The following is a 15428-nucleotide window of genomic DNA, read 5'->3' on the forward strand; positions in this document are numbered from 1 at the left end:
AGAAATTCTGGTCAAGAAAGTAGCTCTTTTGCTTTTAAGGGATTCGTTATATGCTGTTGTTCATTTAGAAGGATATTCTTTTGAATATCTGATGGGCAATAAGAGGGCATTTTGTATATTTTAGAGGTCACAGAGTTAAATTTGTCACAAAGTGTTAATGATTCATTCAGAAACAGTGCAGGTGGCAGTCCCAGTAGTTCTAAACTGTTATGGGGAAACTGGTCTCTGAGATATAAATGCCACTCGTTGTACATCTGCTTCCCAGAATTGGAGCCCAGGGTGTTGACTTGCTGCTAGATAGCTTTTGCTCATTTTGTGACCAACAACATCTCTCAGCTATAAAGTCCTCACCGGATGCCTGAAAAGCTAATCTGATCCCTGTAATAAACAGATACAATAGGAAAAGGATGTAAACTTTATGATGAGAAACAGAGCAGCCCCTAACATTTCTTCCGTGCTTACATGATGCCTGGCAGTGTGGAGACTGTTATCTAATTAGACCGTCATCTAATCTCACAGCAACTCTAGGAGGTAGGTTTTATTGTTATTCCCATTTGACAGGTGAGGAAATAAAGGGAACAGAGAAACGCCTCTCATATTGCCCTAGATACACAGCTATTTGGGGTGTGTGTGGTGAGTGGAGTTTGGCTTCAGATTCTTTGCACTTGAACCACTGCTCTACACCAAAGAGGCTGAGTGCACTGCTGTGAAAGGAGGGGTAACTATAGATTAGTGACATCCAAGGCTTCCTGGACTCTCCTCCTAAGACCTTTTTTTTTAATTGTGGTAAAATATGCATAAAATAAAATTTACCATTTTAACCATGTTGAAGCCACCATCGTACAACCATCACCACTAATCCATCTCCCGAATTCTTTTCATCTTGCAAGACTGAAACTGTATCTTTTTTTTGCGGTACGCGGGCCTCTCACTGTTGTGGCTTCTCCCGTTGCGGAGCACAGGCTCCGGACGCGCAGGCTCAGCGGCCATGGCTCACGGGCCCAGCCGCTCCGCGGCATGTGGGATCCTCCCGGACCAGGGCATGAACCCGTGTCCCCTGCATCGGCAGGCGGACCCTCAACCGCTGCGCCACGGGGGAAGCCCTGAAACTGTATCTATTAAATAACAGCCCCTCATTCCTCCTGTCCCCACCCCGTCCCCCCAGCCTCTGGCAACCACCATTCTACCTCCTGTCGCTATGAATATAAAGTACTCTAGGTACCTCATATAAGTGGAATTATGCAGTATTTGTCTTTTTGTGACTGCTTATTTCACTTAGCATAATGTCCTAAAGTTCATCCGTGTTGTACCGTGTGTCAGAATGCCCTTCCTTATTAAAGCTGAATAAATTCCATTGGATGTGTATACTGCGTTTTGCTTATCCATTCTCGATTCACTCATCAATGTACTTTTGGGTTCCTTTCACATTTTGGCTACTGCAAATAATGCTGTTCTCCTGGGGACTTTTTTGAAAGCTCGGTTTAGTGGGAATCTGTATCCACCACAGGTACTGAAGTGCAGGTTGATCTAATGCTTAGCTTGCCGAGCATGACAGCTCTTTATGGGCACACTGTCAGGCAGAGGGAATCCATGGGGTGATGCTGTGCCTAGCTCCTTAGCCTCTGGCAAAGAAGCCTTAAAATCATTTTGCATTTTTTGGCATTACTCTTACTCAAGTTTATTACTACAGAAGCGTAAATAGCATTGCTAACGTATAAAATCTGAGCTTCAGATGTCCTTTTGCCACACAGGAATTATAAATCCAGCCAAATGTTATTAGATTACATCTATGGAATATTCATACTCCCTTCTTAGTTTTAGAATACTTTGAAGAATAAAAGTGGTCCTTGTTTTGAAAAAAGATGTTTTAATTGTAATGTTTTTAAAGGAGTAGATTAAGTACAAAATTATTTCTAGCCTACATTCTTTACTTAATTCCCTACAACTGCTTATTCCTTAAAATTTGTTGATTTGGGGGTCAATTATCAATTTTAAGTTCGTTAAGTTACCTGAGAGAGAGATTTTTGAAAAGATGTTGCCAGTTTTAAAAAGCAGCTATAGCTCAATTTATAATTCATAGAGAAAAAAGCAGCATTTTCGTTGTTCATGCCTCAAGAAGTTCTCCAGCACTGCTTCAAAGATGATTGATAATAGTCAATCTGCTTGGCTCTTCCATAAACCTGGGCAACATGAAAATTTACTGAACTACATTTATCCGGATGGACTCCTTTACAATGTGACACTGATTTCCTGCTGGGAAGACAGAAAAGTCAAAGATAGTGTAAACGAGTCTCTGAACCACTATCAGTCCTTGCGGAGGTGCTCTGACAGGCAGGCTTCCTGCCTTATCATGCAGGCTCCCAGCATGTCGTAAGTCCCAGCATGTCCCATCTTCAGGGGCTTCCTGCCTTCTCCCCTCCATTTTCTGTGCCCCTGAAAAAGGCCATGTTGCTTTCTGAATGTTAACACCAGTTATGTGTCAGATACATTGCTAAGCACTTAATATACATTATCTTGCTTTTTAAAACAACCCTGGGAGGAAATGGTATTATTGTCGTTTTCCTATTTTTAAAGATGGAGGAACTGAAGCTGAGATAACACAGCTCCTAAGTGGGGGATCTGGCATTTAACCTTAGGCCAGCCTCTCTGCTCCAAAGCCCACTCGCCCACTCCCTTATCCTGCTTCTCATTTTTCATAACTATGTATTTCCTCAGGTCTTTATCTCTTTATTGAATCTTTTCAATGTGTCTCTTTTTGTTCCATTTACTAAATTTAGACCCATTTATTTCTTCTACTTTCCACTTTCCTGTTGAACTAACCTTTGTTTTCTTTCCCTTCAGTGTTGACTTTTAATAAAGTAATCTCATAAAATTTGGCCTGTATTATTTAGCAAGCTCATCCCTCAGGAAATTGTTGACAGGAAAATAACAACACAAATAAATTTAAAAACAGGACATCTTTTCAGCTATGGGAATAACCTTTTCCTCTAATTTGTAAACTATGTTCAATGCTTTTATATCTCAAAAAATTTGGAGGAGAATTGTATAGAAGCTTGATTTATGGTGGCGTATATGCTGTTAATGTTCAATATGCATAATTATAAACCTTTGAAATCTCTAGTAAAACACTTGAGAATATTGTTGTCTTTAAAATTCAGAACAATGGATTTATACTAGATATCTAAACCTTATATTTGAATCAGTTAATAGGGTACCGTTTCCCCCATGTAATTTTTACATTTTGTTTTAAAAAGTTATAGATATAGTCATGTTGGAGATGGAAAAATGGGTTAGTAGTTTCAGAAAGTGTATTTTGATATTTTATTCATGCAAGTCTTTGTCAGCCTTGATGATATAGCACCTATAGCTAAAAAGGGTTTCATTTGTCTCTATTTGAATATAGTTTCTATACTGATGTAGAAGGATACAACATTGGTTATCCAGCAATGCGTTCTCCAAGTTTTGTTTTGAAGGAAAACCAAATCATTTGATGAATCCTCTAACTTGTATAAGTTTATTGCTCTAAATATAGGATTACAGAAGAATATTATCAAGTGATCCCACTGGGAGATCCATTTTTTGTTTATTTCTATGTATATTATATGTATATATGTACACATGCAGACAAGACATTTTGGAGGGTGACACTCTCAACTGTAGCAGTGGTTGCCTCCAAGGAATATCCTTAGGGTTGGGGGCTGTTGGGAACAAGGTAGCCCTTCCAGCTTTACTCCATGTACTTCTGTATTGTTTCCATTTTTATCAGAAAGTACAAGTGACTTTTGCAAAAAGAAAAACAAATCAATCAATAAAAGCAGCATTAGTGATAATAAATCTTGCTTATATTCCAGTTCCACAGCCTCCTAGATTAGAACCTCAGGAACCAAATTCTGCCACTAGCACAACGATTGCAGTTTACTGGAGCGTGAACAAGGAAGATGTCGTTGACTCATTCCAGGTTTACTGCATGGAGGAGCCGCAAGATGACCAGGAAGTAAATGGTAGGATTGCTAACACAAATTCAGATGCATATGTACATTTCTATATCTTAATGTGTAGTATTTAAACATATACATATTATGACTCTTTCCACAAAGTACTTGTAGCCACTTACAAAAACAACAATGAACCAACAATCGTATAATGAAATAACATGTAAGCAAAATTTGGAAATCAGGATCAAGGAAAACAAAAATGCGTAAGTATCATCCTAATGATCAACATGAATACTGTAATTGAAATTCGGATTTGGCTTTGAGTATTCAGGTTAACAGGAGAAATTAAGTGATTCTCATTTTCAGGCAGGAGGTAATGTACCAAAGTGTTGAAAACAAAGTTTCAGTCAGTACTGAAGTCTAAAAGACAAGTATAAAGTGTGCCACTTTGTAGAGGAGAAATGAGCTGTATATAGGACACTGTCCTCCACAGTAATTTTAGTGCAAATGCCGCATTGGATGTCACGGTTGGCATTTCTCAGATCCACCTTTGATAAAAGCTGAAAACAAACTATAAAGGTAAATTCAGAGTTCACACTTCTCAAGGCATGAGAAGACTGTATGGTGTAGTCTTCTGGTGTCCCGAATGAATGCGAAGATAGAGGTGAAAGTGCTTAGGAGGGTGAATGGGTGGCACGTCATATAGTTGAGCCTCTGTAGATATCTCTAGGACCTCTAATAAGACCTAGAAGCCAGGCAGTTTGAGGTTGTACTTCCTGATGAATCAGAGCTGGGACTGCTGGCATTCTGTGTTGCTTGTTGAAGATAGACCCATGTATTTTGGAAATCAGATGAGCATGTGACAGGACTGACATGGCATAGGACCCCCATTTGTAATAAGGAATGAATTATGATGTATTTCACTGTTAACCAGTATTTAAGTCTTTTCAGATGTCATATGGTACTTATTTAAATTAGGAAAAAAGTAAGAAAGCAACCATAGGCATATTGTAAAGTTGGCTAAGTTTGTCTATAAGAACTCCTATCTTATTGGGGACCTATTACCATATACCTGTCACAGCACAGCAAGGAAAGTGCCCTTATCCACATTTGCAAATGAGAAAACTGATGTGAGATTAAATAATTTGCCCAAGACCACGCAAGTTACTCGGGACCAGGGCAGGTTTTAAATACAGATCTTTCAGACTCCAAAGCTTATGTTTTTATTTGCTTGACTCTGTGTTTGTTCTGTTATACCACACTTCACTGTGTATATCCAGTTATATCATGGAACTGCATGGCTCTCCAAGACTCCTCTTGACAACTGTTTATTTCCTGGAGTGCTTTTAAAAAGTGCTTCGCTGCCACCGCCCCCCGACCCCCCGCACCATGCCCCACTTACCTGTCCTGTGTCTCATTCATTCCATGCCTTGAACTCTGCTGATGCCAGTTCATTAATCTGATGGTCTAGACTGTGATACCATGCTGTGAGTAATAGGTCTCCAGTAACATATGTTATGTGCTCTGTTAAAAGGAGTACCAGGCCAACAGGACTTAGCCTAAAAGGATAATTCCATTGAAAACTGCAGTCACAAGTTCTAGGTTATGGGGAAATGTTTTTCAGTGTATATGTCTTTATGACATTATTTAAGCCAGACTTTCTGCACAGAAAGTGTAGCTCATTGGGAAAGAGAGATGCAGTTGAAGAAACCTTCTGAGTTGAAGATCTCTTAAATTTACTTTAAAAGGGAACAATCTGGGTTTCTTAACTGGAGGGGTTTTGAAGATGTAACATCATAGAGTAATAAGAGAGGATAACTGGAATTACCATAGGCTAATTTAGAAAAGAAAATTGTTCTTTTAAAAGGAGAGAAAATTTCAGTAAGAATAATCAGATTGGCCCAAGGGGCAGGTGTTCAGAATGTTATTGAGTAATATTTACTACTAACATCTTAAAAATAATGTAAGTAATTTTAGGAAATGTCTTGACTAAACAAAGTTATTTCTTAGAATAGTTTATGCTCTATCAAAGGTGTTTAAGTATTTCTATAAATTGTGGAAATCTCTAGGTGAAAGGATTCTGGAATTCATGAGAAGGAAGCAGGATTTGAAACTTTGAAAACCATACTGAATACAAATGATTTACTAATCTGTAACGACGCTTTTTAACATCATAAATTTAGAAAACATGGGATTGTCCTTATTTTATTACATACTCTCCTGAAATATTGGCGTTGCTTCTTAAGAATTTTCTTGAGAATGTATTACTGAGATTTAAGTTAACATAAACTCTGCAATTGTAGTATGTGCTATTGAAATGTTACTTTAATTGCAGAATATGAAGCTCAGGATCTTACTAATATGCTATTAGTATATTATTATACTATATTAATATTATACTATAATAATATACTATACTATTATTTTCTGGTAAGTGTTCACAAGTAATACTGTGTCATTCTAAATATCTTTCAGAATGCTGTTGCTTTAAGTGTTCTAAAGTGCTGTCTATCACACAGTAGTATCTGTTAAGTTTATCAGTTTGTGTTTCCCACTGAAAAATGTGTCATTTTTCCAATAAATATAACTTTCAACTAACTTAGGAAGTTACCCTAGAGTTTATGATTGTGTTTTATGCTAGATTTGGTAGAAGAATACAGAGTGACGGTGAAAGAAAGCTACTGCGTTTTTGAAGATTTAGAACCTGACCGATGCTATCAAGTATGGGTAATGGCTGTGAATTTCACCGGATGTAGCCTGCCCAGCGAAAGGGCAATTTTTAGAACAGGTAAAGAGATGTTAAGGGGGTGTTAGGAGGCAATACTCAATTCTTCACAGACTATTAAGATCAACCAATAAGCATTTGTTAAGCACCTATTGTGCGCTGGGTATTATGCAGTGCTGGGTTTACAACAAGAAATAAGACTGGGCTCTTCTCACAAAGCTCATACTCAAGTGTGGGAGACACAAAACAAAAGATTATAAAAAATGTGTGGTAAGGGCTGTGATCCACAACACTCCAGAGGAGTATCTGAGACAGGCCAGGGCAGGGACAGGGTCAGGAATGGCTTCCTAGAACTGATGTCTGAATGGAATCCTTAAAGGATCAGTAGGAATAATGTGTTAAAGGAGTGTATTCCATTTGAAGAAGACAAATGAGCACAAGTGCCCAGATAAGAAAGAGTATGGAGTGTGCAGGATACAACAAGAATTTTGGTATTATTTCTTTGACTTAAAAACAAGGAGAGGGGAGACATGAGATGAGAAAGGCTAGTGTATAGAGTCCACATTTGCTAAGGTAAGAAGCTCAGGCTTCCTTATATAGGTGCTGGGAGACCCCAAAATGTTTCTTAGCAATGGTATTCAGCTGGGAATGCATTCCCATGATGGAACCTTTTCACAGGGGGCTGAAGCAGGTGTAGGATAAGCTGAGTTTGCATTGCCTTTAAGATAATTCTTTTTTTTTTTTTTTTTTTTTTTGGGGTACGCGGGCCTCTCCCTCTTGTGGCCTCTCCAGTTGCGGAGCACAGGCTCCGAAAGATAATTCTAACTGTGCCTGCCCTAGCCTGTCTTGGATACCCCTCTGAGGCAGTTAACTTACAGAAAGGTTTATCCTTTCTTCTTGCCTTTTAAAACAAGTATTTATTGAGCACCTATTGATGGCAAAATCATGGCTAACTTTTGTGTAAAGGAAGGGGACAAGAATACTTTTATTTACTTGTATATGTATGAAGAAGCTCTGGTAGGATTTATAGGAAGCTACTTTTAGAGACTGTTTGGGGATGGGTAAAAACTGGGCAATTTGGAAGGCAGGGGTGAGAGGGAGACTTTTCACTGTATACATTTTTATACCTTTTGGATTTTCAACCCAGAATGTATTTTTTAGTCAAAAATTAAAATACAATCATGCCCAAGCATTCTTCCCAGAGTACCAGGGAAGCAGAACTGCCATAGACTGCTCCACAATTGACTTGGTTCTCTCTCTGCAGCGCCCTCCACCCCTGTGATCTGTGCTGAGGACTGTACTGTGTGTTGGAACACGGCCACCATCCGATGGCGGCCTGCCAACCTAGAGGCCACTGAGACCTACACTTTGGAGTACTGCAGACAGCACTGTCCCGAGGGCGAGGGCCTCAGGTAAAGATCCCTCTCCATGGGGAGAGCCTGGGGTGCCAGGAACCCAGCTCAGGCCTCCAAGCTAACCTCTAAGCTTATGCTCACAGAGGGAGAAAAGCTTCCTAAAATCCTCCTGAGCTAATTAAGCCATTGACTTGATTTGCAATTCCATCACTATTCGTCGATGAACTCTAAGTTTGTAATAAACACATGCTGCAATGCAGAATAATCACTCCCTTGTAAGAAAAATATGTGTGAATTTTAGTAAGATAGAACATCCTTTGAGGTATATTTAACTTGAGTCATTAGACAGGATATATGCATACGTTATCTGCTTTTTAGTAGTTAGATCAGAATAGGTACCACCTAACTCAGGAAACTAATAGCGAGCTTGTATATAATGTAAATTTGAATGTCTCTGTGATATACTGGTAATATAAAGGACCTAATGACATATATATTACCACAGAGATATACCTGCCTCTTCAAGAGCATGAAGAAGCTAGAGACTTTTTCTGGAAAAAAGAAATGTAAAGCTCTCTCACTAAAATTATGAAGCTAAAATTTATCAATAAAGGGCTGTGCATCCAGAGGACCTTTGGTAAATGTTACTTCATTTACTGTTACTTCATTGACTTCTTAACCTCCAATCCATGGCAATAGGGCAACTTTGTGTTCCATGATGAAGAGTCAAATCATTATTATTAATATTCATATTTTGATAGGGATATTTTTAAACCAAATTTACTGAGATAAACTATTTTGGCAGGATATGGAACTTGGAAATAATGGTATGAAATTAGCTTTTTAATAAAGTATATTATTTAAGCTCTTGATTATTTTCATTATCAATCAACAGCTATTTATTTAGTTATGATTTGAGGTTTCATACGACTGAGCAATAATTATAGTTTCTTTCAAGTATGTGAAGGCAGGCTTCACAAAATAATGATCAAAGGACAAATTAATGTTGAGTGGAGTGTGTATAGGTGGGATGTAGACATTTCAGCAGAAGTGAGAACGTAGTAAATGTACAAGAAACAACATATCTGTTAATGTGCCAATTGCTAGAAGGCAGGTTTCAATGATCAGCAAATAGCCGAGAGGTTAACTCAGAGAGAGACAGACAGACAGACAGACCAACAGAGACAGAAACAGGGAGACAGAGGAAGAGAGAGAAAAGAGGGAGAGAGAGGGGGACAAAGACAGAGACAAAGAGAAAGAGATTATAACTGGCTTCTATTGAGCATTTACTATGTGCCAAGTCACTATTCTAAGTGCCTTATGTATGTTGCCTTATTTAATCCTCAAACGAACTCTGAGAGAAAACATATGCTTTGAGACGCTAGCAGCTAGTGAGTGGCAATCAGGATTCAAACCTTGTTTTGTTAGATTTCACAGTCCAAGCTGCTAACCACTGTTGAATGTCACCCAGGAGAGTCCTGGACATTCTCTGCAAAAGACTCTTGATGCTAGGAGAGCATTTGGTCTGGAGTGCCTGAGTCCCAGGGCAATCTCTCCCATCGTTCTTCACCATCAGTGAGGAAAGCCCAGTTCTTTCTGAGGCAAGATGAGACTGTGAAGGAATGCTCTGAAGTGACTCATCCTTGTTATAGCATCGGTCCCCAGCTGACATTTGCATAAATAATACCAGCACAGTTGGATTCTTAAATCAGCAGAAATCTGAGAGAAACCCTGAGACCTAGTAGCCATCCCACTGAGGGAACTGTGGTGTCATCTCATAAATGCGGCTACAGGGAGAAGGGAATGGGGGGATGGAAGGGGGAATGGCATCACCGAGGGCCTTCAACATGCCAGGAGCTGTGCTAAATCTCATCTAACCCTCTCGACAATTCTAGGAGGGAGGTCATGACTTCCATCGAATGAGACTCAGGGAGGTTAAATAATTTGGCCAAGGTATTAAATGACGGAGTGAGAGTGTGGAGTCAGGATGCACACTCAGGTTTGTCTTATTCTTTCCACTAGTTCTAAATCTTGTGTCATTACACAGACTGAGTTAGCATACCTTAACAGCCTGACAACTGGAAGTTATCGTGTATCCTGGGTTTCCTTTGTCACACGAAAAACATAGATGTAAAGAGAGAATACAGTACCATTCAAAACCCCTTTAATTAAAGTTTTTCCTTTCTCTGATCATCCTGGGGCCCTCAAAAAAAAAAGTCCATTTGATATCAACAGGGAATAATGCATTCCAAACAAATCCTTCATCAAAGCCAGAGAAATCATTGACGGTTCCATTTCCAGGGAAAAAATGGCCATCCACCAATTTCATTAAGACAAAAGTTGAGCTTATTAAAACACGACTTGTCATTAGTTTATCCCTTTGAGACTTTGCCAGTGGGTTCATTTTTATTTTTCTTGCCAAAGGAGAGCATTTGAGAGGCTGGATAAGCAGAAGTTTGTAGAAGTTACGGAACACTACAAGAATCCTTTGTTATTGAATGGATGTGGTCCAACAAACTAGAAGTGAAGGGAAATTCCACATGCAGAAGGCTTGTTGACAGTTCGAGGCTGTGTTGGAGATGGAGCTCTTTTCCAATTAGGTGCTAAAAGACCCCTCAGTGCCAGGAGGTAGAATGGTATGTTCAATCCACAGCTCAGGGATGACTCTCCAGCCTCTCTGGATCCCTGCTGAATCTTACAATAGGTAATTTTTTGAGGCAAGCACAATTGTGTTGGCCACAAATCACTACCCTGTGATCCCTCACAAATACAAGAAACCTCAATGCCTTATACCTCTGGTTGGCATCAACAGACTGTGAAATAATTCATCCTTAATTTCAGAGTCCCAGTGCTGCAAAATGCATCTGTATCCCTTTTGTTCTCCAATTTAAGAGTTCAGGAGGGAAGGAAAATTCTACTCTTCTGGAGTAGCCATGTGTCTTAGGTCTTTGACCATCTGGTTCTTACAGCCAACTTTAAAACATTCCCTACAATGTCTGATGGTTCAAAACCCTACAAAACATTAACTATTTACTATCATCTATATGGCCCAATCTCTAGGATGTCAGTTGTAGACAGCTAGTCAGACAGTAGAATTGATAAACAAAGAACCTCAACACTTGATCACCCCTAGCCAACAAAGGCAAACAATCCCTACTGTTCCATTCTATTAGAACCACATTCTTCACTTTGTTTTTCTGCATAATTAAAGTCATTTTGTGTCTTGGAAAGAACAGCAAGCCAAGGATTGTCTGATCCCGCTCACTTGTTGGCTCCATGAAGGGATTATTATTTAAAGTGGCAGCGTCAGTGCCTGAGACAGCACCTGGCATATTGTAGCTGCTCAATACATATGTGTTACCTGGATGGGTAAATATCATCAACATTGAACACATAATATTGACACCAACAAAAAAAGTTAAGTCAGCTTTGAGGATAATCTCCTATTCACAATGGGAAAAAACATAAACTGTGCCAACAAAGTAAAGAAGAATGGGGAATGAGTTAATTTTAGTGCTTGGATACTTAAGTAGGAGATAAGACTAGTCTAACCTGTGGACTGGAAGCCTTTTCATGGATCACTTATAGGGAAGGACACTGATAATCTTGTTGATCCATTGGTTACATAACCCTTACATACATTTTAGGTTCTATGCAAAACCCCTATTCTAAATCAGATGCAAAAAGAAAAGAAAACAAACCACAAAAGAAACCCCACAAAAAAATGGGTAAGGACAGGAACCTTATCTATGCAGCTGTTTATTAAAGGTCTATTTAATGAGTGAACGAGTAGATGAATGATGGCATTAGCCGGTCTCCTTCTGCCCTTGCCAACTCCAAGTCCTCTAACTGGCTGGAATCTCTAGCAAAGGAGAGATGGAGAACCCAACAGGACTAAGAACTAAATGAATTTACATCTCTTTGTCACCCTCAATCCCTGAAAAGACAGACAGACTTAAAAGCTGCGGTCTGGAGTGGGAAGAGAAGTTGAAAGGAAATGAAAAGGGAGGAAAGGATGAGTAATATGAAATTGCACATACACACGTGGAGGGCATTGATTACCCTTTAGATTAGGGAGTCTAATTTTGGTTGCCAGAACAGAAACACATCCAGCTTCGGACCTGCATTCACTCTCCCGTATGATGGCCTCTAGAAATTCCAATCTAAGACCAAAGTTGCTGGTTAACCTCTCAGAGTAGGTGTTTGAATGCAATGTGCCTACTGTGCTCCGAGTTCCATGATGTGGTGTCTGAAATAGCCGAGCAGTTGCCTCCATTCCCTCATCCTTACAGAAGACACATTTGCATATTTTGGTGTGTGGGCACTGAGGCTCTGTCCCAGCAGTCGGCCCCTACTGGGCTTGGGGGTGGGCGGGAGTGACAATCCCTGGCTTGTGTGCGGGGGCTGAGGGAGCTCCTACTCACCCTTTCCTGTTTTTCTTTGAATGCTCTCCTCAGGTTGGGTGGGCTCAAAACACTTGCAAAAATTTTCCACCGCTCTGCTGTTTCCTCAGCTGTTCTGTCTCTCCTGTGTGGAAAGAAGTCAGCAGAACTGTGGGTGGAGGAGGGAAAACTGCGAGAAATATAGTACAGGGCTTAGCTGTGTAGGCTGTGCAGAAAGAAGCTGTGTACTGAATGACAAATCTGTGAGACTCAATACGCCACAGAAGTGGTTGGTAGTGAACTTCCTGCTCCCCAGTCCTGGCCAAGGCTGTGGGCAGGGAGACCCTCCCGGGCCACCCTCCCTGGGAGCCTCCCCGGCGTGGGTGAGGCTCTGGGTGCTGGACTCGTGAGCTCCTGCTTCTAGCTTTTGGGGTTACACGTGATGGGACAGGAACAGGATTGCCTGTCACAGCTGGGTATTCTAGCTGGGGATGACTGCCACTTTGTCCATATAATACGGACAAATAAGGGTGAATTTCCTAATGAACTTAGTGCCTGAGCAGGAGATGAAGAATCCCGGAATTTTTTTCTTTTTAAAAAGTTTTTACGAAGCTTTCAGCTGGAGAGGTGATGACTGACCATAGGGCCAAGGGCAAATGATTTGACCTTCTCCACAACCTATGGGTAAAAGAGGCAGTCATTCCTGCCCTGTGCTTGCTTCACAGGGTGACAGGAAGGACAACTGACATGACTGGGAGAAAATGCATTGAGTAATTAAGAGGTAATAGACAATCTTCATATGGTATTGTTTTCCTGACCCAAGTTGTAATATTCCTCTTCAGGGAGCCCTTGGGAGAGAGAGTTACCGGAAGATAATCCACCCCCCCCCACCCCCCGGCTCCCACTGAAATTCTTGGCATTCAGCTTTTTCTAAATGAATTTTCTTCCCAAATGAATCTGACTTAACTTTGATCATTGAAAATCCTATACACCTCCTGGTTGTGTAGTAAAATATCAGTCAGTGGAAAACCAGCCTATTCCTTCACTTCTAACGTATGATCTGTCAATTTCCCAAAGTATTCTAGTTCACAATAAAAGACCCAGGCACACTAGAGCCACTAAAAACAACCCTGTAAGAGCAAGAGCCAGGTCATGCAGAAGGAGGTTGTATCAGAAAGCATAGGCTAAGAACAGTACCTCAACGGAACATACAATTTGAATATGAACTTCCTGGCAGCTAAAGTGAAAACAGGAGAGTGGGGAGAGAGAGCAAGAGGGAGAAAGAAAGAGATTACATAACTCATCTTTTTTTTAAATAAAAGGAAACACAGCACTTCACTAAGAGAGACAATTATATTTCTTGACATTCAGTTCTAAGATGAATTTTTCACGTAGATCTTTATATAAGGGCTATTGAACAAGATAGTAGTGATTGTCTTTAAGAACAGTTTTACAAAAGATGCAAAAACATTCCCTATGTAACCATTTTTTAAAGGGGCTCTTGAAAGCACAACGTTAAGTCGCCATTCTGTGCCGGCAGTTCTATGGGACCTCAAGTAATTGTCCGCCTATGTGACCTTTGAGTGGTAAAGGAGAGCTTAGAGAATCCAGAAGAATGAATGAATGTTACTAGGCTCCTGGGATTCTCTGCCTGAAATATAAATGGTATGATTCAAACTTGGGAGGGTAACTAGCTACAGAGAAAACAAAGCTGCAGGATCCTTCTGCTGGAATCCTTTGGCTCTCTTTGATTTTGTGCGAGATGCTAATTACAGGAAAGCCTAAGTTCCCTGCGTCAGCAGGATTCAGCCCTCATGTTATGTTTCTATACTATTATGAACTAATAGTGATGTTTAGTTACCACTGAGTCTCATAATATCCTCATTTATCAAATGAAGAATAGTCCTGTTCAAAAATTTTTATCTAAAAAATTTTATCTAAAATTTTTATTTAAACTTTTGGGTTTAAAAAAACCCAAAAGTCAGTATATAAAGAATGTTCTTCTTAATCTTGATTTAACCAAAATTTTTCATCTTAAACAAAAAATTCCATGTTTATGGTTAAGGTTTTATAAATGGCTTCCAATAGCTAAAACCATTTAGTTAGCTGTTCTCGTATTTCATGTTGTTTATGTTCTCATGGATTTTTCTTCTTTTTTCCTGTTTCTCCTGCCCACCCCTTCTCACCCCACACTATCTTATGATTATGTTTTTCAAACCCAACTGATCATAGAAAAACAACTGGGATGCTTGTTGGAGTTTATATTCACGGGCTCCTCTTAAGAGATTCCAATTCAGAAGGTCTGCTGTGCCCAGGCAGGTATGGGGAACACTACTTTACTAGCTGGTCCCCATAGGGCCCAGCAGTGTGCTCTGTTCACAGTTCACATTAAATGGTGTTGATTGACTAGCTGAATGTTGGTGCTGCCAACAGTAAGAGCCCACTGTGTTTTTAAAAAACAATTCATACTTAGCCATCTGTTGTGCACTGCAGTGACAGCACCATCTGTAGGCTGCTTCCAGGAGTCACGGCACTGGGTTCCTCCATATTGTTTGTACACATGCTGCCCCCCTTTCCTGGGAGAAAACATGTGTAGATCCAGGTATTAGACATGGCAGTGCAGAGGACAGCCACTCCTTGTGGTGACCAGCCCCTCAGCTTACCTTGAGCACATGTACACCCCTTCCTTCCATCCAACACAAATTGTTGAATTATAAAATTCCTAGAGAAGTTACTTTACAGAGTTCCAACTAATGTTTGCATTTTGCAAACACATTCAACCAACTCCTGAACTTGTAATATAGCTCTATAAGTTAATTGTTTAATTAATTTTGGATAGATAATGCATACATATGGTACAAATTCAAAAGATACAAAAAGGAATACAGTGAAAATTGTCTCCTTTCTATCTATACTTCATTCACTTAGTTCTCCCCAGAGACAATTACTGTTATCTGATTCATATTTATCTTTTAAGATAATCTGTGCATACACAGCATCTATATTTTGTCAACAAATGATAGCATACTAT

At 39.8% G+C, this 15428-nt stretch overlaps 1 protein-coding gene across 1 annotated transcript in view; it reads left to right on the forward strand.

The window, feature by feature from the left end:
- CMYA5 (cardiomyopathy associated 5) overlaps positions 1–15428 on the forward strand; it is a 95829-nt gene that overhangs the window by 63774 nt on the left and 16627 nt on the right. Inside the window, exons 7-9 of the mRNA XM_024755727.1 lie at positions 3852–4001; positions 6577–6723; positions 7925–8072. Coding sequence (XP_024611495.1) covers positions 3852–4001; positions 6577–6723; positions 7925–8072 — 445 coding nt within the window. The remainder of the gene's footprint in view (positions 1–3851; positions 4002–6576; positions 6724–7924; positions 8073–15428) is intronic.

The sequence above is a fragment of the Neophocaena asiaeorientalis genome, unplaced genomic scaffold (assembly GCF_003031525.2).
Source record: "Neophocaena asiaeorientalis asiaeorientalis breed wild unplaced genomic scaffold, Neophocaena_asiaeorientalis_V1.1 scaffold37, whole genome shotgun sequence".
Lineage (NCBI taxonomy): Eukaryota > Metazoa > Chordata > Mammalia > Artiodactyla > Phocoenidae > Neophocaena > Neophocaena asiaeorientalis.